General features: G+C 40.3%; 1 protein-coding gene across 2 annotated transcripts in view; it reads right to left on the bottom strand.

The window, feature by feature from the left end:
- The window catches only part of TPP2 (tripeptidyl peptidase 2), a 68337-nt gene extending 48352 nt beyond the window's left edge, over nucleotides 1–19985 (bottom strand). Inside the window, exons 1-10 of one of the 2 annotated variants that reach the window (XM_061626603.1) lie at nucleotides 19444–19985; nucleotides 14491–14619; nucleotides 11831–11926; nucleotides 9729–9833; nucleotides 8060–8184; nucleotides 4324–4487; nucleotides 2946–3100; nucleotides 2144–2220; nucleotides 331–458; nucleotides 109–208 (exon numbers count right to left, since the gene is read on the bottom strand). In XM_061626603.1, the coding sequence (XP_061482587.1) occupies nucleotides 109–208; nucleotides 331–458; nucleotides 2144–2220; nucleotides 2946–3100; nucleotides 4324–4487; nucleotides 8060–8184; nucleotides 9729–9833; nucleotides 11831–11926; nucleotides 14491–14619; nucleotides 19444–19611 (1247 nt within the window). In that variant the 5' untranslated portion in view covers nucleotides 19612–19985. The remainder of the gene's footprint in view (nucleotides 1–108; nucleotides 209–330; nucleotides 459–2143; nucleotides 2221–2945; nucleotides 3101–4323; nucleotides 4488–8059; nucleotides 8185–9728; nucleotides 9834–11830; nucleotides 11927–14490; nucleotides 14620–19443) is intronic. The other variant, XM_061626604.1, reaches the window with a different exon arrangement.
- Nucleotides 19986–22628: the final 2643 nt, after the last annotated feature.

Below are 22628 nucleotides of genomic sequence, written 5' to 3'. Positions count from 1 at the left end.
CCCAGAGATCAGAAAAGGTTTTATAGCTGCTTTTCCCCAGTTACTTTCTGGAAGATTAAATGAATGATATAAATAATGTAACATCTCATAAATCATTACATCACTTACCTAGGCCCACGAGATGACCAGGTGTACTGATTTGCAGGTAGTTTCTCTCGCAATGAATACTCAGCAATCATCATATCAGGTGATACATAAGCACCAACACCTAAAATGTTATTTGGCAAACAAAGGAGTTAAGAATATAGGCTTATCCCCGAACTTATTCCTAGCCTCAGTAAATCTTGGGTTTCTTTCAATTCTTATGATTACATAATTAGAAATACTTGCCAATCACACTTGATGTAGTTCCACCTGGGCAACCAACTGTTGACAGACAAGGACCATTGTTCCCAGCACTTGAAACATAGATTACGTTGTGTTTCCATACGGCTTCATTAATTATTTCACATATTCTCCTAGAAGAGATGCAAGAAACAATGGTTGAGCCTCTTTGCCCATTCTGCTTCTTTGTCCTCCACCTGCGAAAAACCCTCCTTGGCAGTGGTGGACAGCTTTTAATGTACAGATTTATTGTTCTTTACTATATTTCTTGCTTGATTATAAATGGAATCTCTAAGCAGTTTCCAAAAAGAACTAACAGTAAAATTAAGATCTCTACATACTGCAGCCTAAAGTAACTGTCCAACTGTATCACTTGCAACATGCTTCCTACTTATTAGGAGTAGATGCCACTTACTCAGCACTGTGACATCACTGCACAATGCAGAAAGGCCAGGGCTTTCAATGGAAAGAGGGCAGAATTTCAAGATATGTGACAACAGAGGAGCACTATGGCCTACTAATCTAAAGCATTCAGAAATGTAGCCAAAATGTCTGTCCCTCAAGGTGTCCCAAGAATAAAGACATCTTCTACCCCAAAAGCCACTGATTAGAGTGCAGGAGCTGATCCAAAACAAAGGCCATGACTCTTGGAAAGAAAATAATAATATTGTCAAATCTTGCATCTGTGTCTGCTTTTTAGTGGGTGTGATTTCTAAAGAAACCACTCCAGGTCACAGGGCAACTGAGTCCTCCTTCCATGTCCCCCTAGACCAGAGGTGGGCAGCCTTCAGCCTATTCAGATCTACTTGGGTTTTTTTTAATAAAACCCCAGATCTACCAACCAGAGTCAGGTGCAAAAGACATGCACTTAGAATGCAACAGAAGGGTGCCTCTGAGCACATTGTGAGCCTAGGAATGTTTTCGGTACCAGAGCTGAACTGAGCTCAATAGCCCTTTCACAGAAAGTCCACTCCTGGTTAGCTTTCTGCACTTCAGCAGCCTAATTTAGGTGAGAAAATTGTCAAAGACATCAGCCATGGATCTATCAGAAGATCCTCATGTACCTACTTCCCACCTCTGCTGTAGTCAACAATGCTTCAACATATTGCACTGCATGATCATAATAACCCAACCCTCTTGCAGTTTTCTTCCCAGATATCTGTAGGTGGCCAACACATCTGACTGGAAAATCCAGTACGCTGTCTTCACTTGCTAATTTGCTGTAGTGCTTTCCTTAACATGAAAAACTAGCAACTTAGTTTTACTGATTTTATTTATTAAATTTATATTTTTCCCAAGGAGCCCAGGGTGGCAAGCACTTTTGAGATTAAAAAATACAATCAATTAAGAGTAAAATAAAAACATATTTAACACATTTAAGAACTGTTAAAACCATCTAAAAACAATTAAAACAAAACATATTAATTTAAAAACAGATGTAACCAAGTCATGTATCTGGGATAGGCCTGCTGAAACAGAAAACAGGTGTCTAAAACAGTACAGTGATGGCTCCTGCCTAATATCAAGAGGCAGGGAGTTTCAAAACACACATGCTGTCACATTAAAAGAATGACTCCTATGTCCTGCTGCTTGCCCGCTGCAGCAGCTTCCTCTTTAACAAGTCTCCCCCTGTTCCCAACTCCTTGGCTTTGAAAGTGTCATGGCCAAGTGGTCAAGGGCAAAACAATCCTCCTTTGAAAAGTGTGCAAATCAAGAGACGCTCAAATAGATGAAAGCTAAAATCTTCACTCTAGGATACTGGAGTTGGCTATCCATGACACAGAACAAAGTGAGGGTCATAAATATGCAGCCTACTCACCCAGCATTTGGCCAGTGAGTTGCCTCTCCATAGCTGTAGTTGACAAGGTCACACTTATATTTTATCGTTTCTATCATCTGTTGAAGATAAAAGAGTTGAACACTTAAACTGCAGTGCTAGTAGCAGCATTGTCTGCTTGTAGTATATTGCTAACATATTTACCAAGGATCAGATATAACTTTTCAGAAGCAGATCATCTGGTTACTTTTACCCTCTTGGTGGTCCCTAAGCATACCCTAAACATGGTGTAGGGGCCCAGGGACGGGCCTTTTCAGTGGCAACTCCTTGCATATGGAATTCCTCCCTACTGAGGAACTCCACATATTTATAATTTTAGGCAGCTGGTTAAGACAAACCTTTTTCAGCAGGCATTAGGAAGAGGAAATACCTGACCAGATTGATTATTTGCTGCCACTATTAATAAATTGCTGTTTAGTGAGTTACAAGTTATTGCACTGTGTATTTTATGTACTGTATTTTATTCATTTTATCTTATTTTTTGTTGTAAAACCGCCCTGTGGCTTGTGCAAAGGGCAGTACATAAATCAAAATATAGAAATAATTTATCACTACTTTTCGAGAACACAATAACAGTGTTGGTGGCACCTTCAAGGTAAGACCCAGAAAGCACTTTTAATATTTACATTGCACAACAGTTCAAGACTTAAGACAGGAACTGGCAATTGGTGGCTATCGGCAAATCAAGTCTAGGAGCATTCTACTTGCACTCTTGACCATCTACCCGGAAATATATTTACACATGACATGTAGTTTTCTATGTAGTAACTCTACCAATACTTACAGCTCTTATAAGGCCAGTGCCAGTTTCCATGGTGCTCAATCTTGTATCACCAATCTTGATTGCAAGAATCTGTGCACCAGGGGCCACACCATTACGATCTGGTTCATCTGGAAAATGTCCAGCAGCTATACTAGCAACATGTGTTCCATGTGCCCCTGAAAGAATAAATACAGTCCACATGAAAAAAGCTGAACCTCTTTTTTCATTCATGTCTGGGTACCCAGCTTTCCTCACTGTTACTTACAAAGCAACTCTGACATCCCCCTTTCAATGTGAACTTTGATATAAAATTTAACATGACAACTGAACAGTGAAAGCTGTTCCATTCTTGAAAGCTGTTCCACAACTGAACTCCAGAGGCAATAAGTAAATGAATTTCCCTCTTCCATAGCCTCTGTTTTGGTTCATATGTTGCGCCATATAAATGTTCACAATGAATTATGCAGGGACAGGTGTTAAGGGATGGCTACTAGGACTCTCCATGCAATGCAACAAACTACAACCACACTCACGTACCTCATCACCCAAACTTTGTGTTGATCTGCCTGTGAACATCTTGCTACTTGTGGACATTATTAAAGTCTAAAGTTAACACAACGGTCTCTTCCCACTCCCTTTTATTTTATATTATATTATTTACATTAGGGCGGTGCTCTTGTTTCAGCTGAGTCCCAAGCCAAACCGGGCCTATTTGGAGGTACTGGGCCTCGGGTTCAGACAGCCATCGATTGTTACAGGTCAGGTTGGATGACCCAGAGCTATCTGTGGCTGTCAGGGAGCAGGTTGTCAGGCAAAAACAAAAGCCAGGCAGAGAGAAAACCCCATGAAAAGGCCAAGACCTTCTGGAAGAAGGTAGCCCCAGCTTCCTTCCTGTCTGACACCTCCCCTCAGTTGCCCCTTGGCTATTGTGCATGGTGCAGGTGATGCTCTGCAAGCAGCTTTCTTAAAGTAAAGTTGCTTGCTGAGCATCACTCGTGTAGGATCAAAGCATTGAGTCTGCACGCTGTGGGTGATGCTCCGCAAGTGGCTTTCCTTTGGGAAAGGAGCATTACCCTGGGTAGGGTAGCATTACCCATGAATGAATGCCCCTTCTGCTGATAAGCTGTTAAGCAGGGAGGTTGATTCCACACTGTGCGGATGATGTTCCGTAAGTGGCTTTCCTTTCGGGACTGGATTGGGGGTGGGGCTGTGGGGTGGTCCCCAGGTCAACCTAGGGCAGGGCAGCCTGATGTCCCACCCCAGATCAGAGCATCAGGGTCTGTGGGTATGGGCTGTACAATGCCCTATTAAACTATCCTTCAGAACAGAGCAAGCTATAACTTTAGAAAACAGAAAAATAAAGGACACTTAAGAATTGTTTCTGGAGGATTAAGCTTACCTCCACTGGTCACAATTGAGAGCAGGTTGCCTTCATCATAGATATTGACCGAGTAATTCAACATCTCTGATGTGCCAAAAGATCCATATTCTTGACCTTCTTTGTAGTTCCGTAGAACTGTGCAGTTAGAAAAGTCACCATTTTCACTTGAATCTATACAAGCTCTATGGATAGAGAAGAGGACACACACACACACTTTTCAAATTAACTGTTTTGTTTTCTTAGAAGATTGATTGTTATGGGCTGCATCTCTATTTTCCAAATTTTTCTGTATATTGGTCATCTCAAGCTCTTTATATTCAGTCAATTATGTTAAAAATAAGTGGTGTAGAGGTATAGTTAAAACACAACCCAGGTCTGGTGCTTTAAAAATAAGCTTTACTGTCCACATGTCTGAATCCCCCCATTTCTGAGCAGTTAGCCAGTTTCCCTGGGAACCGTAAACAAGAAGATAAGTGTAAACAAGAGATGAGACAACCTTGGTTTCTCTTTATGACTGCAGCTGCCCATAGGACTGCAGTATAGAGTTAAGATTTGAGTTGGCAGTTAGCAAGTAAACTGAAGTAGCAGATAGGTTTGGAATATAGAAATAGAAGCAGCGTTTAGAAGTGAAAACATGGTATAAGGGTTATATACGGCAGATAGCCGAAGAGGATGAGTCCAGTGCTTTTAGCCTGGTCAGAAGAACAGATGATATCTACTCTGAGTGTTCAAGATCCAAACACAATGAGGGTGAGAGAACTCTAACACTGATTGTGTAATGTGATGTAACTGTGATCACCTAATGTTCTGATTTCTGGTAATAGCCACTTGTAACATTATATATAGATATGTTCACAATAAACAGAACCTTGTAAGAACTTCTGCTGCTGAACTCCCATTTTTCCTGAGATATCCCTAAACGGACCTCCAACTGTTAGCTTGCCTAGACAGACCTAACTGCTTGAAAAACAGTGGAAGTTCAGGTAACCACAGAATTTGTCATATAAGTTGTCTGTGTAGATATGGACTAAGGGGAGTATACGAGAACCCTCAATCCAGCGCTTTCACAAGAAAAAAAATGGTTCAAGGCCATTTCAAGATAAGACTATCTGAAATGGCAATTGATCTTCTACAATTCAATTACAGCAACGATTCCCAAACTTGTTTATTAACATGAGTCCTGAAATGCAAGTGCACATCACTTTAGGGTCTCATGACTGGTTCCCTGAACTGAAACATTCTGTTTAGATTTGTTGTGCTTCATTGGTTACACAACAGCTTTAGGCAGCACTGAAGAGCTAGATCTAAAACTGATTTTTGATGTGCAAAAAAAATTGTAATGAACAGGGCCCTGCTCCATCATCACATAGAGCCTATCACTTGGTAGCAGGTGTTCCAGCAGGCTATCTCAGTAGCAGAGATAAAAAGCAAGGCTCATTCCAACAGCTCTTACCCCCAAACTGATTCTATTCTGGCTGATCATTATTATGAATTGGCACGTAAGTTGGATCCTCCCCCTTTCCTTCAGTGACATATCTATTAGATTGGAAGCTTGTTGGCAGGAACTGTCTAGTTTTAATTAATTGTATGCAAGCTGCCCTGGGAGCCTTTTTGGCTGAAGAACAGTGCAAAATGCACTAAATAAATAACATATTTGATTTAATTTACATATAAATATATAAAAATATACATGAATGATATTACATTTAGATACCATCTTTAATAGTATTCCAGGCTAAGTACATGGAATTTCCCATACTCAGGCACTCCCCAATGCCAGACCTGCTGAACCTAAACAAGGTTGCAGCATCATGACCTTCAGTCCATAGCCCTTATTAAATGGTTTAATGCAGTTTCCCAGCCCCATTGTTCCTGGAATCCACCTTTGGCTCCTGGTCTCAAATTCCTAATGATGTAGCAGCCATGTCACAAATTTGCATAAGCTTTCATTCAGAGATCACAAAAAGGGCAACTGTCACTTCCAGGTATTAATTCGTATTGCTCACAATGCAGCACTACAGAGCAACAATGATTTGTACTCTGGCAGACATCGACCCAGTTTGCATAACCCAAAGCTAAGCCATGGTTTGACTTAGCGCTTTGTCTCCTCCACAAACCATAGGTGGTAAGCCAAGAACAAACCTAGCCACGGTGTGACTTAGTGTTACACGCAAACCGAGCCACTGAAGTAATGAGCATTCTGATAAGTTCCTTGCAGTGCAAACAAGTAGCAAACTCACAAGTGAAAAGTAGGAAATCAGTAAGATTTCCAAACATACTAGGTAGTTCACAAGATTGTCTTCAAAGACATGAGAACAATAATTACAAAACTAAATAGAAGCCTTTAGCCAAATGTTTGGCTGGCATATTCAATAATGACGCATAGCAGAGGGGGAAAGTGAACGCTATTCCATCACCTTACCTGATACTAGCTACTTTTGACTGTCCAAACTGTGACCCAGCAGCAGTCATTCCATCAGGCTGCAAAGCAGACCAGAGGCAGAGAAGATGAGGACCATTTCATCACCACTGCTGAGACACTTTCCGCTTTCACTCTCACTCTCTCTCAACTGTCACACCAAGCAACAACAATCCCATCAGGCTATCTGAACTGTTCCATCCCAACTAGTGTTGTAAGAATAACTTTAAGAACTGGTTCCTGACCTTGTTTTTCCTCTCATACCCCCCCCCCCAAACGGGCAATCCCACTTTCCTTCTCCTTTACACAGTTCCAGCCCTCATGATCACAGTCTTACTACTGATTTTTGTAAACTGCTGTGGGAATGGGACAAAATGCTTTAAATAAAATAAATGACAATGAATTTGTGACCCTGAGCCAGCTCTAGACCACCTTTTCAAGCTCCCTGGAAATGAGGGGAAGGGGAGAGCTGCTATTTCTTATACATACACTGCTAATCTCCCTTCCTTGATGGTGAAAGCTGTTGTCAGTTCCCATAAATATATAAAAAGTGACCAACGCATTCTAGTGGTGAGTATCACAGCAATCTTGCAAGTACATCCCCAGCTGCCTGGAACCTCACCACAAGCTTTTACTTGCCTGTATACACACCTGTCACCCTTCCACTGGTTTGGGCAGGATGAAAAAAGTACTTATGGTGTGCTTTCCCCATCTCTTGCAAGTCACACATGAGCAATAAGACTGTGTGTATGCATGCGACAAAGAAAGACAAGAGTTTTTTTTTCATTTTGTGCAAGTGTTGAAGGAAAGTATTTATATTGATTCTTCAGCTCCTGGAAATCCTGCAACAAAGCTAAGGGCCACTGCCCTCCCTGCTTTTCCATGTCATGCAGCAGAGGGGAAGGTAGCAGTCCTGATTCTTTCACTATGCTCAGAAGTTCCCAAGAAGGCACAGCTTCTTCCTTTCTCAGCTGCTCTGTGAGTAGTTCAGAGATCACATCCCTACAGGGCACCTTCTTCATTCTGTGGAGCAAGTGGAGGCAGCCATGGACAGGGTGGTATCTGGTTCAGTCATGCATGCAGTTAGTTGTCAGGCTTCAAAACAGGGGTAGCTAACCTGTGACCACATCTTCCCCAACCACTTACTGTGCTGGGTGGGCTGATGGGAATTGTAGTCCAACAACATCTGGAGGGCTACAGATTATTCACCCCTGCTTCAAAGTCACAAACACATGGCAATATATTGCATGGACAACACACAAGTCCACTTAATCCCTGGTTGTAAAATAATGCATGATTAAGGACAGTAGGTATTTTAAAGAAATAAAAAATTACCTCCAGGTTTCACCATCATGCCACACCACACAGTCATATACAGGACCAGGGTCGCTATATTTTTTCTCAAAAGAATTCAGCAACTCCACTTGACTCTGAAGATCTTCCTTCACTAGTTTGCTTTCCTGCAAGATGAGAATACTTCATAAAGTATGCTAACACACAGATGCCCAGATCTAGCTACATCATGGGCATATCACTCACTGCACTGGGAAATGCAGGCATAAATTCCAAATAAAGATATTGTCTATCCACATTGAATGAGATCTTTATTCCAGTGTGTACCCCCACTTTCAGCAACTAGTCATATGAACAGCTACTTTATATACAACTAGATCTGGATCATGGTTATATAAGCATATACCAAGGCTGCTTTGAAGTCATCCGCCATGATTAAGACATCATCATGCATAACAATGCATTGTAGCCGGAGACATATATTGTGAATATATATTCCCATCCACATCACATACAGAATGCAGAACACCACCACACCAGTGAAATGAGGGCTGCAGAAAGAGAAAGAGTTGGGGGCGCAGCAGAGTGAGAAGCTACCTGTGTGCATATATTACTTAATGGATCATCGGGTTGTACACAATGGTAATATACACAACAGAACATATTTCCTTTTCTACTCCTTCCCTCTGCAACCCCCTAAACCTGTCCTGGAAGATTGGGGGACCCTCCTATTGCGTTATGTTCTGTTGTGTGAGTAGAAGTCGGTAACAATGGATTTCACCCAGAGAAATGATCTTTGGTTCCCAAGGTTTTAGGGAAAATCTTTGAATCTGTATTCTGTATATCTGCTTCACATGTCTGCAGTTGTAACCTATAAAGGAAGCAAAGTCCAGAACAGGGCCTTACCTACTTATCTCCAGGGTGGAGGGAGAAAGGTTATAGTAGTCATAAGAAATGATGGGATTAAGCCAGTTAGAATTTTAAAGATCAGCGCTAGCATCTTGATCTGTGCCCAAAAGATCAATAGTAGAAAATACAGATGAATGAGCCAGGATATACAGCCTATGACCTACACTAGCAAAGAACTGGGCAAAGCAGTTTTCATGGGCAGCTTCATATGTACTATGCGACAATAACTTTAAATGTAACCAAGACTGCTGCCCATCCTAGTGTAGCAGTTGCAACTGGTAAAAGGTCCTCTTAGCTTTGCCTGTGACTTGGTCATCAAGGAGCAAGGTAGGATCAAGGAGCAGCTCACACACAAGGAAAAATGCAATTGAAAATAAGTAGGTGAATCCCTTTAGTTCTAATTCCTACAATCCTCTATTGACTGAGAAAATTAGAAACAAATTATGAATCAGAAACAATTTAGAACCTACTCGTGACTTGATATGAAGGCTACTAAGTAGTTGTTTAATCATACATTTTTGCATCTTCAGTCTGTAGGCTTCCTTCATTACAATGAATGCAAAGTGTATTTCATAAAGTTATTTTGCTTTAAACATGCGTTTTTGCATCTTAAGTCTGTAGGCTTCCTTCATTCAACACACAGGTCTTCAGATATACCCCTCAAGTACAAAAAAGTACATTAATATTAAACCATTGTTCTGACTATTGAAACAGATTGAGTTGGTCATTAAAATGTAGCTGTTTTTCCAGAAGATTTTTTTTTAAAAAAATACTATCATTTTAAAACACTAACAGTGCAAACCTGTGATGGAGAGCTGTGAGCACCTTCAAACTCATCTTGTTTCCTACAGGCTTCCGCTAGGACCAATCTGTGAACAGGATCCCAAAGCTTTTCCTTACGCTCTTTCTGCAATAGATGATATATTGATGTTTGACATCAACATCCCAATACATTTAAATACTGACAAGTTTCACACCAAAATGGCTAGTTTGCATGCAACAGTAAAGCATGGTTTAGTACTATATACAAGCCAAGCAAAACTCCCCAACTCCCTTCTCATCATGCACGGGTAGGGGAAGGGCGTCTGCTGAGATTCATTTCATTTTTTAAAGAATCTTGTTTTAATGTTATATATGATCCTGGTTTAACACACACTCCGGTCAGTATCGCATTATGCCAACTTTAAACCATGGGTCATCCTAAACTTGTCAGGATCCCCAGTCTGTACATAACACAAAGTCTTTAAAATTGAAACTAAATTTGGCACAAGTCCTCCTCTGAGCTGTAAGTGAGAGAGGAAAGTGTGCAAGCCTGGTGCTTTGCTTGAGCTTATTGAGGATCATCATAAGCAGCACTAAACCGTGGCTTACCATTATATACTAACACAACCAATAACTCAAGCAACTTTCTACGTGGTAGAAAAAAGGATTAAGTTGTCCAGAATGTCTTCTAAAAACAGCTTTCAAGATTACTACTTTTTACTGATGCAAACATCAAACTAAGGTGAATGGCACAACTCTCAGAATGATCAGGAAATCAAAGCCACTGAGAGGGGGCTGTAGGGGATATTGCTATACCAGGCACAGAACATAAGAGGGCTCAGACTCTGAGATTTTTTGGGGTGTGTGTGTCTATATCTCTTGTAGAACAAAATTATGAAGCAACATATACAGGCATCATTCAAAGCATTTGTTTTGCAAGATATGAACCTGCTCTCAACTGTCAATGTTTTAGCCAATGAACGAAATCAGACCTGTGATTAACAAATGCTAGAGAGAAATATAGAGTCATACAAGCCCAATGGAAACTCCAAAACAGTGTCAAAGAAACTCAGGAAGTCCCTCCCCAAACAATGAAGAAAGGCTGCCTGGATAATTTTGAAGTCATTTTTAGTCTTTTCAGTATATCCATGTCAAAGACTCATACCCTATTTGTGCCAAAAAAATTATTTTCTCTGAATGTTAGATTGCCAGTTTAAAATCTATTGATGAAGGATGTGTAGTAACAATTTGTTTATACCTTCATGAAACATCTTTGGGTTGGCATTCGAAGAGAGTAGGGCTCAGCTGTGTGGCAGACAAATTCAACAGGTTAAGCCTTTGGTAGTACAGAAATACAATTATGGGAAAAGCTTCACCTGTTGTCATTCCATCTGTCAAACGTTTTATCACTTGTCTGTGGCCCCAATTTATTTTTCTCCCCTCCACCTGAGGAGGGTAGGATGACACAGGGTATGCAAGTTTTATACAAATGTCAGTCTTCTATTGTAAGCAGGGTGGAAGGCTCAACCCACATACAGTATACTGGGCCCAGAAAATCCTGTTGGCACTTCTGATCAGGAAGCTTCATAAAAGTGATATGAGAAACCAATCTCCTCTCTACGACTCCTCCTATCCTTGCTAATGTGGCAAAAGACAGTTCCACAATTCAGTGGCAGACTGGAGCATTGGATTCCACCCTAAATCTTGCTCCACTGTTGTTCAGAGTTTTAAGTTGGTTTTACTCATTTACGTTTTACACAACTTTATTCAGAATTGCATAAATTCATTTTATTCCATCCTACTTTATTTTGTTAATATTTGTTAAAAGGGGAACAATTTTTCCTTTTTAACAGAGCATGTTGTGATCTGCTAGGGAAATTCGGCACTTTAAATTTGTTTATGTTTTGGTCAGAGTTTTATTTTGGTCTCTTAACTTCTACTGATATTACCATGTGTCACTTTTCATACTGTTAAAACTTTTGTGCTGTGGTGGCTGGACACTTAGATAGAAATAAATGGAATCTGCCGTTCTCACGCAGCACCAAACATCATTCGGTGTCACATTAAAAAAACCCACATATTTACAAGAATGAAGGAGTTAAGATGAAAGATAACAAAAATGAAGATGCAAAGAGGTCTTACCTGTATTCTCTCCTTAAGAGCTTTAGGGTAGAAGTCATAACCATTTTTTAAGCCAATGTGATATTTTCCAGATGGATTTACCCAGTCTGTTGGGATCTGAAAAATGGTAGAATTTAGAAATCTACATACTTTGTCTGCTCTGTTCACCTCAATAATTATGCAAAATATGTATAAAGAACTGAACTCCTAAATCCTATTCACAGCCAAATCCTACACAAATATACCATGTTCAGTTTGGCTTACCCCTGGGAAGTATGCAAAGGCAGCGTGCTTCAAAATTCACAGGAAATTGATTGATACCTAGGCTGTTCTCAACTCCAATAATATAGTTTATATTTTCTGTTTGGTACTTACACTCTTATCCCTCACGTGCAAAAGAGCTACAGAAACACTCCTCTCTTTTATAGGCATGTTATCAAAATAAGGAAAGATATGAATAAAGCTGTAGATCTTGGTTGTGTTCATAGCAGAAAATGGACTGCCTTCAAGTCGATCCCGACTTATGGTGACCCTATGAATAGCAATTTCATGGTAAGCGGTATTCAGAGGAGGTTGACCATTGCCTCCCTCTGAGGCTAGTCCTTCCCAGCTGGCTAGGACCTGCTCAGCTTGCCACAGCTCCACAAGCCAGCCCCTTCCTTGTCCGCAACTGCCAGCTGGGGGGCAACTGGGCTCCTTGGGACTATGCAGCTTGCCCACGGCTGCACAGGTGACAGGACACATAACCCCTGAGCCACCCACTGTGGGGGTGATCTTTAGCTGGCCCTTTACACCCAGGAGACACGAGCAGAGATTTGAACTCACAGACTCTGGACTGTCAGCCAGGCTCTGACTTGCCGAAATAAATGGACTCAAGTTAGTTGTGCCCATTAATTTCAGTGTGTCTACTCTGGGTAGGACTAATACTGGAGATAATTCATTAAGTTGCATCTGACAGTGTTACTCAGTTGGCGGCAAGGGTTCCATCAGTATGGAGGGGAAACAATTTTCAACAATATCCCCTTCCCTTCTGCATCCCCAACCCCACCTTCCTAAATATGCTCCAGGTGGTTGGGAGGCCCTCCTAAGATGGGATATAATAAATAAATATGAGAGAGAGAAATCTATATAGCCTTAGCTCTGCTTGATGTATTGAAATTCAAAGGGTCAAGGTGCCCTTTAAATGGTTTGCTCTCTGACAGCAAGAATTGCTCGGTGAAAACAGCAAATGATTTCTCGCAATATGTATGGTTCTCATCTGCAGGTCCATTCTCAGGACTACAGCCACAGGACTGCACTAAATAAATTAAATCCCAAATAATAAGCTATCTAGGCTCCTAAAAATGTGACAAAAGAATTTTAAAAACAATGCTGAGTCCTAAGAATGTGCCTCTCATGCAGACTTTGAATATTTTCACAAGTCTCAGCGTAGAGATGAAGTTCAACTTGTGCTTGTTGGATTCTGAAGGAATCAACTTCTTCTATGTTTATTTACTGAAATTGCAATAAATGTTTACAATAATACAAATATAAATAAATCACATACACCATACAAAAACAAACAGAATTTAAAAGGCAAATAGCCCAGCTTAAGCCTAGATTCAATTAAAAAAAGATTTGAAATAAAATGCCAGCTGAAAGCCAGTAAGGAGGGGACAAGCTTCCACCCTAGGCAGGGTGTTCCCTAACTGGTGCCACCACCTGATTGTCTTACATCCATGGCCACCCATCATAAGTCAGATCAGAGATGTGAAGGTCTGGAAAAAAAGAGAAAAAAACCTGGGTTTCCCCCATTTTCTTCCAATTTTTCAGAAAAACACAAAAAAGGCTTCAGGAAAAAAACATATTTTCCCTCCCAATTTTTCCAGGCCTTTACACCTCTACTCCAGATACAAAGTACAAGTGAGGACTCTCAGAAAAGAATCTCTTTGTATGATTTCAGTGCACATTATAGGAGGAGGCATTCCTTCAGAGAGGCAGGACCTAGGCCTTGTAGAGCATATTGAAATGGGCCGAAAAAGCCACGTGGCACTCTGAATTAGGCCTGGAAACAAGGATGTAATCAACACAGTTTTTTTTAGGACAGATGTTATATGATCCTAGCAGTTCATGCCAGTTAAAGTTCTAACAAGTTGCTGAACTGTATTCAAACCTTCATGCACATTAGAAAGTCCAACCTAAAGTTTATCAAAACATGGTCCCAAACCTCAAGGAGGAGAGGAAGCAGATGGCGCAACAGGAGAAGCTGGGAAAGGCATTCCAACTGGGGAGGCATACTAGGATTAACCATAAATTATCTGAATGAGGAAGACAGATGATGTGCCAAGATTCAAACTATATGGGCGGAAATGCAGAATATCCCAAGAGATCAGAGAAGTAAATTCATATAAGCAACTGTTGTTATATCCCAATATGATAAGATTAGTATCAGTGCTATCCTTGCCTTGTGAAAATATTGCTAGGCGGTAGTCTGTTGCATTCCACCACTGCAATTTCTATATATAGTCAAGTACAAATAAATATTATGCATGTAACTAGGGCTTTGAAAATGTTACATACAGCTGCGTACTGTGCTTGAGGTTCAGATCTATAATCTCCTCTCAGATTTAAACACAGTATCCTGGATTTTTCCATGGAAGGATGACATATAAAAGGCCAAATTAAGTCCAAATATCCTTTACCTTCAGAGTTCTTCCTGAAAGACCAATGAATTCTCCGTCTTTTGATTCTGTGACAGTTGAAGTATTTACATCACCACTGCCTGTTGTATCTATTATGTCAATTATCTTAGGTTTCCCATCACTTGTAATCTAAAAACAACAAAAAATAATTGAAGTATAAATGTTCTTTTGACATAACACTTGAAAAATATCCACCCTCCACCTGTAGGACCTTTTATGCTTGCTGTGGAACATGCTGCCTGCTTCATAAAGCAAAGTCTGTGCCTTACTTATTTCCATTTATTTATTTTTAGAATTTATTATATTGTGAACCACAGCAAGACATTATAATAAAGTTTCAACAAACAGTACAATTTTGATTTATAAGAACACAAAACACAATAGACACATATTAAATAAAAGCAATTTCCATAAAACAGCAGAAAAATAACGCAATAGCTCCAATTTAATTACTGTCAAAATTACAGCTGAACTAAGGGAGTAATCCTAAACTCCAAGGAGGGCAGGTGAGGGAAGGCTGAATGTAATAAAGAAATATATTTAATGAAAATAAAAGTACGTTGTCAAGTTCCTTCTTGTTAAAGTAAATTCATTATCTATTAATGTAACATAAAATTAAAGCATCTGGCATCTGATAAGATTTTTTTCAGTAGCATTACTGACTATGACAAACTAGTTGCAATGGCCAATGTAGCAAAAAGGGGTTTTTTTTTCTTAAAAATTGGCCAAAACACCATGATGAAAATTGGTAGTGACACTTGCACTGACTGAGGCTCTCTGTGAGCAACATGTCAGATTTTTAAATTAACCTTTTGAGATATGAGAACTCAGGTTACTGACAATTTTATAAAATGGCCAACTTCAGGATTTTTCCCCCTTAGAAGTAGGTACTTAAATTAAACTCTGTGGAGTTTCTCTCCTTCGGATAGGGAAATGGCAAAAAATAATGCACTTGTGATATTTAAATTAAGGGCCTTAAGAAAGGATCAAAGTTAGAAAAGAATTGTGTTGTTTGCTATTTTTACTTGCTTACTGCTCACCTTGTATTTGGTGTAAAGTAGTTAACTATATAAAAATGATGACTATGGTGAATAAAACCTTTTTTTTGGTTGAAGTTGATATCATTTAGAGAAACAGAAATTAACAAACCCTTGCAACACCAGTTTTTAGATGACTCTCCCCCCCTTCTGACCCCCCTGTAAATCAGGGGTGCCACATTAATTTTTTCTAATTATGTTTTTGGTGTCTCAATATGTGTAGGAATTATATATATATATTGCGGGGGGGGGGTTAATGGTGCAGCAACCAAGCCCTGGTAAAAATATCTGGACTGACCCTGTGTCTACCCTGCACACATCCTCAGAAGGCTAAACAAAAAAAAATTAACCAGCCTCGAAGTGTTGTAGTTATTTCCCCTCCCATTACTGCCAACAGAAGCAAAAGTTTTAAAAAGCTGAATGAGGGGCAGAATAGAGGAAAATCTCTTTCACCTCACCCTGGGAACCTTCTCTCCTGGCTGGTGCAAGCTGCCAGGGTTTTGGAAGAGGTGGATTCTTCGCCACAAAATCTCACCCCCATCACCGTAGAATTGCTCTGTGGCCTGTCCAAAAATCTTCTTTAAAAGAAGTCCTTCAGCATTTGGCAGGAGGACATTGGGGGGGGGGCAAGATGAGTGGACCACTGGCCTAGATGTAACAATGTAGGTCTTAACTGATGACCTCAGCAAACATGGAGCATGTTTGAAAATAGATTAAAATAGCATAAGTGTATGACAAAAACAGTATTCAATAGATGATACCCATTAAGTATTTATCCCTGGAATATCAATCAAGAGCACTTGATTGTCTAGTTACATCAACCACAGAAGGGTTCCTTTGATATTAAAAAAAGATATTACTAGAGATAAGGATATGGAACATGCATTCCACTGGAGCATGGGATGGCATAGGAAGTGATATAACACAGGAAGAAGCAGACAAACAGGATGCTGTCACAAACATCCACAGTATGGAAGGACATGTGGGTGGATGTGACAAAACAGGGACAGATCTTAACAGGAAAGGATAAGATCTTGATGTAAAATTAACTGTAGAGGCAAATGGATAACTGCCCTATTTCAGAAGAATAGAAAATAATTTAGCCTTCATGCCAAATCTCTCATAGTTGGCAACAGAGGGTCTGTCTTGAAATACCTAGAAGTACACATGAAGGAAGAGCAAAACTGAATGATGGGGCCAAGGCAATGCTTAAATTCACAAAGGGGAGTCAGGAACAACATTGACAATAATGGCCATTGCCCACATTTATTTTATATTATTATATAGAAGAAACCAACCATCAAGAACAGAACTATAACTCTAACAATGCTCCAGTCTGGCTAGGAAGATGAAACTTGTGTACATCTATGGATAACAATGGAAAATAGCTGGAACCCCATAAGTTTTAGTTCTGAGAATGGTAACAAAGGATTTTTCCTCCCTAACTCAATCTGTTAAGAAATTGTTTATACTGAGATTTTTCTATACTAAGCAATAAAAATTATACAAAAAGATTACATTTTCCAAATGATAGGTTCTTCTTTCTCAATTAACTCAGATGCTCAATTCTTGCTTTTTAACTGTAAGTAATTGTATCACCCCAAGCACAACAAAACATACTCTGAATAATTAATTCACTGATGAGGAGAAAGTTCTCCCAGAGGTAAATTTTAATACAATTACATTAGGCCTCACCCCAGCCAATGCTCTCTAGTCTCAGGATTGCTAATCCCACATCTGTCATTTTCTTTACATCAAATGCATCACATATCCAGGAGATTACCAAAATCTATTGCGTGTTTTCATCTCTGCAGGATTGTAAGAACAACCAAAGAACTTTAAGTAGAAACTGTTTTACATTCATTAATTTTGTGACAGGTCACTTGTGTAGGTGGTAGTGCCTTTCACAAAGACTTCTTTTAATGCACATCTTTACAAACAGCAGCAAAATGTTTTAAGGGCCCTTGAATATTATTACCTCCTAGAGAAAGATCTTATCATGAATTACCCTACGCTTTCTTATAGAACAGAAACCTTTAGAAGATTATAGTACAGTGCTAAGTATTTGGCTTTCAACAAATGCTGGACAAGAGACTGCCATATCCATGCTACTTGCTTGGAAAGAAAATATACTTGGATCTTGGAATGAGATCACCCAAAGAACTTGATGTAAATTCATGTGCATGGCAGAAGGTTTATTTTTAAATAGAATGACTGTGTTTGACAGTACTACTATAAGAGACAATAGCAATAATGCAGACAATGAGCCACACTTAAATCACTAAGTTTGCCTAAAATTGTACAGCAGTGTGACCACTAGCTTTAATCTGAGTTGACAAGGGCAAAACACATTTAGCATGTGGTGCACTCATACTTCAAACAAAATAAATGCAGTCTCTTTCCTCCTCATGCCTTTTATAAATGAGCATACTCCCTTCAGTTTCAAACCTGATTAGCAGAAAAACTGTTGAGTACATTTATTCAAACACAGTAAACATAACCATAGTTACAACAGGATGTTACCCAATCTCTAGTATGGCAGAACTGGTTTCCTTCTTTCACCATGAGCAATTTATCACAGCAGCCTAAACCTACCATTATCACATTTGGACAATAAATATATATTACTTTTATTATTCCTGATCTTTAGAGAGCAGAGACGAGGGACCTGTGGCCCTCCAGGCCTTGTTGGCCTCAATTCCCATGAGTCTCAGCCACCATGACCAATGATCAGGAATGATGCAAGCTGACATCTGGAGGACCACAGATTCCCAGTCCCTGTTTAAACACTGCATGACTCAAGCTCTTCTCTCTCTGTGTGTATATATATATATTTATTTAAAAGCATTTATATACTGATTAATAGTTCAAAAATGTCTAAGCATGTACAGTCAAAAACATAAATATATGATTTAAACTTTAAAACAAAAACATGCCCTAAAACCAGTTGAGAAAGCAATATAAAACAGATGAAACAGAAATACAGAAGATTCAAACACATAAAAAAATATTTTTTTGTCAGGGAAAGCCTGAGCAAAAACAGAAGTCCTTGTAAGATGGTGACCTTACAACTGGTGACGGCTGCTTCATATATGGCAGAGGAAAGGTCATTCCACAGTATGGGGGTCTTCAGAAGATTATTAGTATTATATAACTAAGAATAAATTAATTAAATAAATAAATAAATAGCACCTGTTAATTAACAGAGACCTGTGACACTTCAATAGATATTTAATATGGCACCAAGGTCCATTTGCAAGAGCATCACAGGATTCTTTGTCATCTTCCATACAATAGAAAAAGGAAAATAAGGACATTCTCTTACAATTTAAATCTGAACATCCCCCCCCACCAGCTATCCATCAAGGTTGATCACAACCACATCAACATCATTTTTTTACACAACCATGTGCCCCAAACATTTCTCTCCATTCTTTCTATTCACAAGAACTGCTCTCCCTTCATTTTTGCCTTTGAAAGTGGCTGTCTGACTTCTTTGTGGCACGAACATTTGTGGGGCAGAAAATCAAACACATTTTTGCAACATAGTAAGTTTGTCAGCCTTTAAAAAAGAGAACCAAAATTCTACCAGTACCTGCAAATCATAATGGTTATATACTAATTCCACTTTTCCTATACAATCATGCTTCCTTATCCCCCCAAATTGACCTCTACCTCTTTTACACAGTAACAAACTACTACAGGGATAGCCATCACCTCCAAATTTCTCACCCCGTTTACCTTCCATCCCTGTTATTAACACACACACACAAATTCCCATTACCCTAAGCTTCTTATCTAACCCAAAGTCATGACGAGGTGGAGCGGGGGTGAAAGATGCGGGACAGATTGGGAGAAAACACCAGATATTGGTGACGTTTCTTCTCCCACCAACAGGCAACACAATCTCTCTTACCTGCATGCCCGGTGCTCCGGGATCCACACCCGTGTCTAAAATGGCCAGTAATACTCCCCGACCGTCATATTCCGGGTACCGGGAAAGGAAGGAGGCAGCGCCGGTTTCCTTTTTGGGCAGGAGCCCTTGGAACGGGAACTGCTCCTCTCCGGCCGCCGCCGCCGCCATGTTGGATAAGCAGAGAGGTGGTTAGACGAAAGAAGAGCGACCAAGACACACGCGACACGGAAAGGAAGAAGGGGGGCTGCGCAGAACAAGGTGACGTAACGGCTCAGACAAGCAGAGAAAGCGCCCAAGGAAAGAATGGGATGACGGCTTCGTTCTCCGTCATACGCATGCGCTATACTTAGCCAATAAGCACAGCCAGGGAATGTTCTTGCACCACACAGCGAAAAGTGCCGGCAAAAGCTGATAATTTCAAACCTAGTGGGCGAGGGAATGATACCGTAGCCGGCCGTAAAATGCAGTTCGCCAATCAAATTGCAGAGGGAGAGGAGAAGCGGGATTCGATTGGCTCTTGCGTGCACCAATGGAAAAGAAAGGATTGGGATTTGGCAAATGAGCGAGCAATCACGTTAGTAGCAGCTTGTCTAACCCCCCTTCCCGCCTTTGCCTTTGTATTGACTCGCAATCACTTCAAGTATCCTGCTGATTCTTCACGCCCTCGCTTTCCTCCAAATCACGCGAGATCTGCCTATTTGATCACTGGTGGTGGTTATTTAAGAGACTCAAGTCCATACACCGTTGTGGGGGATTTGGATGGAAAGGGAGCTGGGTTATATGAGGAACCGCAAAATGATTGGGGCGTGGGAACTTCATTTTGTAAGTTGTAATGTTGGAGATACTGCAACCTTTTTTTAAGGTAGAAAGACAAAACTGATTTTCAGTGTACTAAAAGTGCTAGTGCCATACTCTTAGCAGAAACCAGTAATGATTTGAAACGAATGCTGATGGAAGTTAAAGAGGAAAGCACAAAAGCAGGACTACAGCTGAACATCAAGAAGACTAAAGTACTGACAACAGAAGATTTATGTAACTTTACAGTTGACAGTGAGGACATTGAACTTGTCAAGGATTATCAATTCCTTGGCACAGTCATTAACCAAAATGGAGACAATAGTCAAAAAATCAGAAGAAGGCTAGGACTGGGTAGGGCAGCTGTGAGAGAACTAGAAAAGATTCTCAAATGCAAAGATGTATCACTGAACACCAAAGTCAGGATCATTCAGACCATGGTATTCCCGATCTCTATGTATGGATGTGAAAGTTGGACAGTGAAAAAGGCAGATAAGAGAAAAATCAACTCATTTGAAATGTGGTGCTGGAGGAGAGCTTTGCGCATACCATGGACTGCGAAAAAGACAAATAATTGGGTGTTCGATCAAATTAAACCAGAACTATCACTTGAAACTAAGGTTATCGTACTTTGGACACATAATGAGAAGACATGATTCACTAGAAAAGACCATAATGCTGGTGTTGGGGTTAAATTGAAACCTCCAGTGCTTGTAAAACTATAGTTCACTTGTCCCACCTAAACCAGCTTGGGCTTTCGGGAAATAGAACCAAAGTGGCCTTTATTTGACTTTTGATATAAAATGTCGGTTTATTTCCTGGTGACCTGACCCTTACCTACATTCCAGTGGCTCGCATAATAAAAGCCGGTTTAAGCTGGAAACTTCCCTACTATGCATTTCTTGTATCACATCTATGCTTATAACCTTCAATTATTGTTGCAAATGCGCCTTGCATAGAAATGTCAAAAGCTGTTCCGCTGCCCCACAAACCTTGACTTGTAAAACCCTTTGATATGTAGGCAAAGTAATACCATGTCTGTCTCCAGTTTAAAGGGGCGCCCGGTTGCAGCTGGGCCTCCCCTCAATAGTTGCTTTTGTCTGTTCCTGCATAGTGCTTATCTCAAGGACATGCGAAGTATGCAGACATAGAGTCTGAGAGATAGTCTTGATGTTTCATTTTTTGTCCTTCCCCCTGTACCCCTTTACCTCCTTACATATGCCCCAAAGCTATAACGTTTAGCAATTGCTTCTTTTGTATTTTATGACGTGAGCCCGATATTGTAAACTTCGGGGTAAGCCTATATAAACCCTAGAACACCAATAAACGAGGTTCCCATGCTGACCTGCTTCGGCTTGTAAGTATTGGGTCCCCTTTGCAAAGGTTTTTGTCTCGTGTTACTTGATCTCTGATAGTGGGTTCATTTGCACTCAACTCCGCACTCTTCCCGGGTGTAATAAGCGAGTTGGGGTTGACAGGACGACTTGCGTGTTGGGTTTGGACCTAACACTGGGAAAAACAGAAGGGAGTAGAAAAAGAGGAAGGCCAAACAAGAGATGGATTGATTCCATAAAGGAAGCCACAGACCTGAACTTATAAGATCTGAGCAGGGTGGTTCATCATGACAGATGCTCTTGGAGGTCGCTGATTCATAGGGTCGCCATAAGTTGTAATCGACTTGAAGGCACACAACAACAACAACAAAAGTGCTAGATCTTGGGCAATCCAGCTATTTGTTTCTTTACCGAGGCCACATTTACACCATATATTTGTTCCACTATTATTCCACTTTAAACGTCATGGCTTCCCCCAAAGAATTCTGGGAACTAGAGTTTGTGAAGGATGCTGAGAGCTGTTAGGAGACACCTGTTCTCACAGAGCTGCAATTTTCTGAGTGGCTAAACAGTCAGTCCCTCTTTCCAGAGAACTCTCAGAATTGTAGCTCTGAGAGCAATAGGGCATCTGCTAACGATTCTCAACCACAAACTACACTTTCCCGGATTTTTTGGGAGAAGCCATGACTGTTTGAAATGGAATAATAGTGGAATAAATGTACGGAGTGAATGTGGTCTAAAGGAAATGAATAAGAAAATCCTTTGCACTTATTTTTGCCCACTGTATAAAGATGTGTGCCATAATGGTTATAATGCTGGGCTAGACTGCAGGTCCCCAGTTCAAATTTCTGCTTAGCCATGAAGTTCTCTGTGTGATCTTTAGCCAATCATCATCTGTCGGCCTAATCTACTTCACAGGGCTGGGGAGGGGGGGCGTAGAGACCATATATGCATCCTTGGAGAAAAGATGGGATATAAATGTAATATGCTCTTTTTAAGAGCTGGTTAAATCTCTGAATGATAAGCTTATCATTTCCTTTTTCATAGTGGCTGTTA

The sequence above is a fragment of the Rhineura floridana genome, chromosome 5 (genome assembly GCF_030035675.1).
Source record: "Rhineura floridana isolate rRhiFlo1 chromosome 5, rRhiFlo1.hap2, whole genome shotgun sequence".
In the NCBI taxonomy this organism is placed as follows: Eukaryota; Metazoa; Chordata; class Lepidosauria; order Squamata; family Rhineuridae; genus Rhineura; species Rhineura floridana.
The sequence above is the reverse complement of the archived record's forward strand: the minus strand, read 5'-3'. Positions and strand labels throughout refer to the sequence as shown.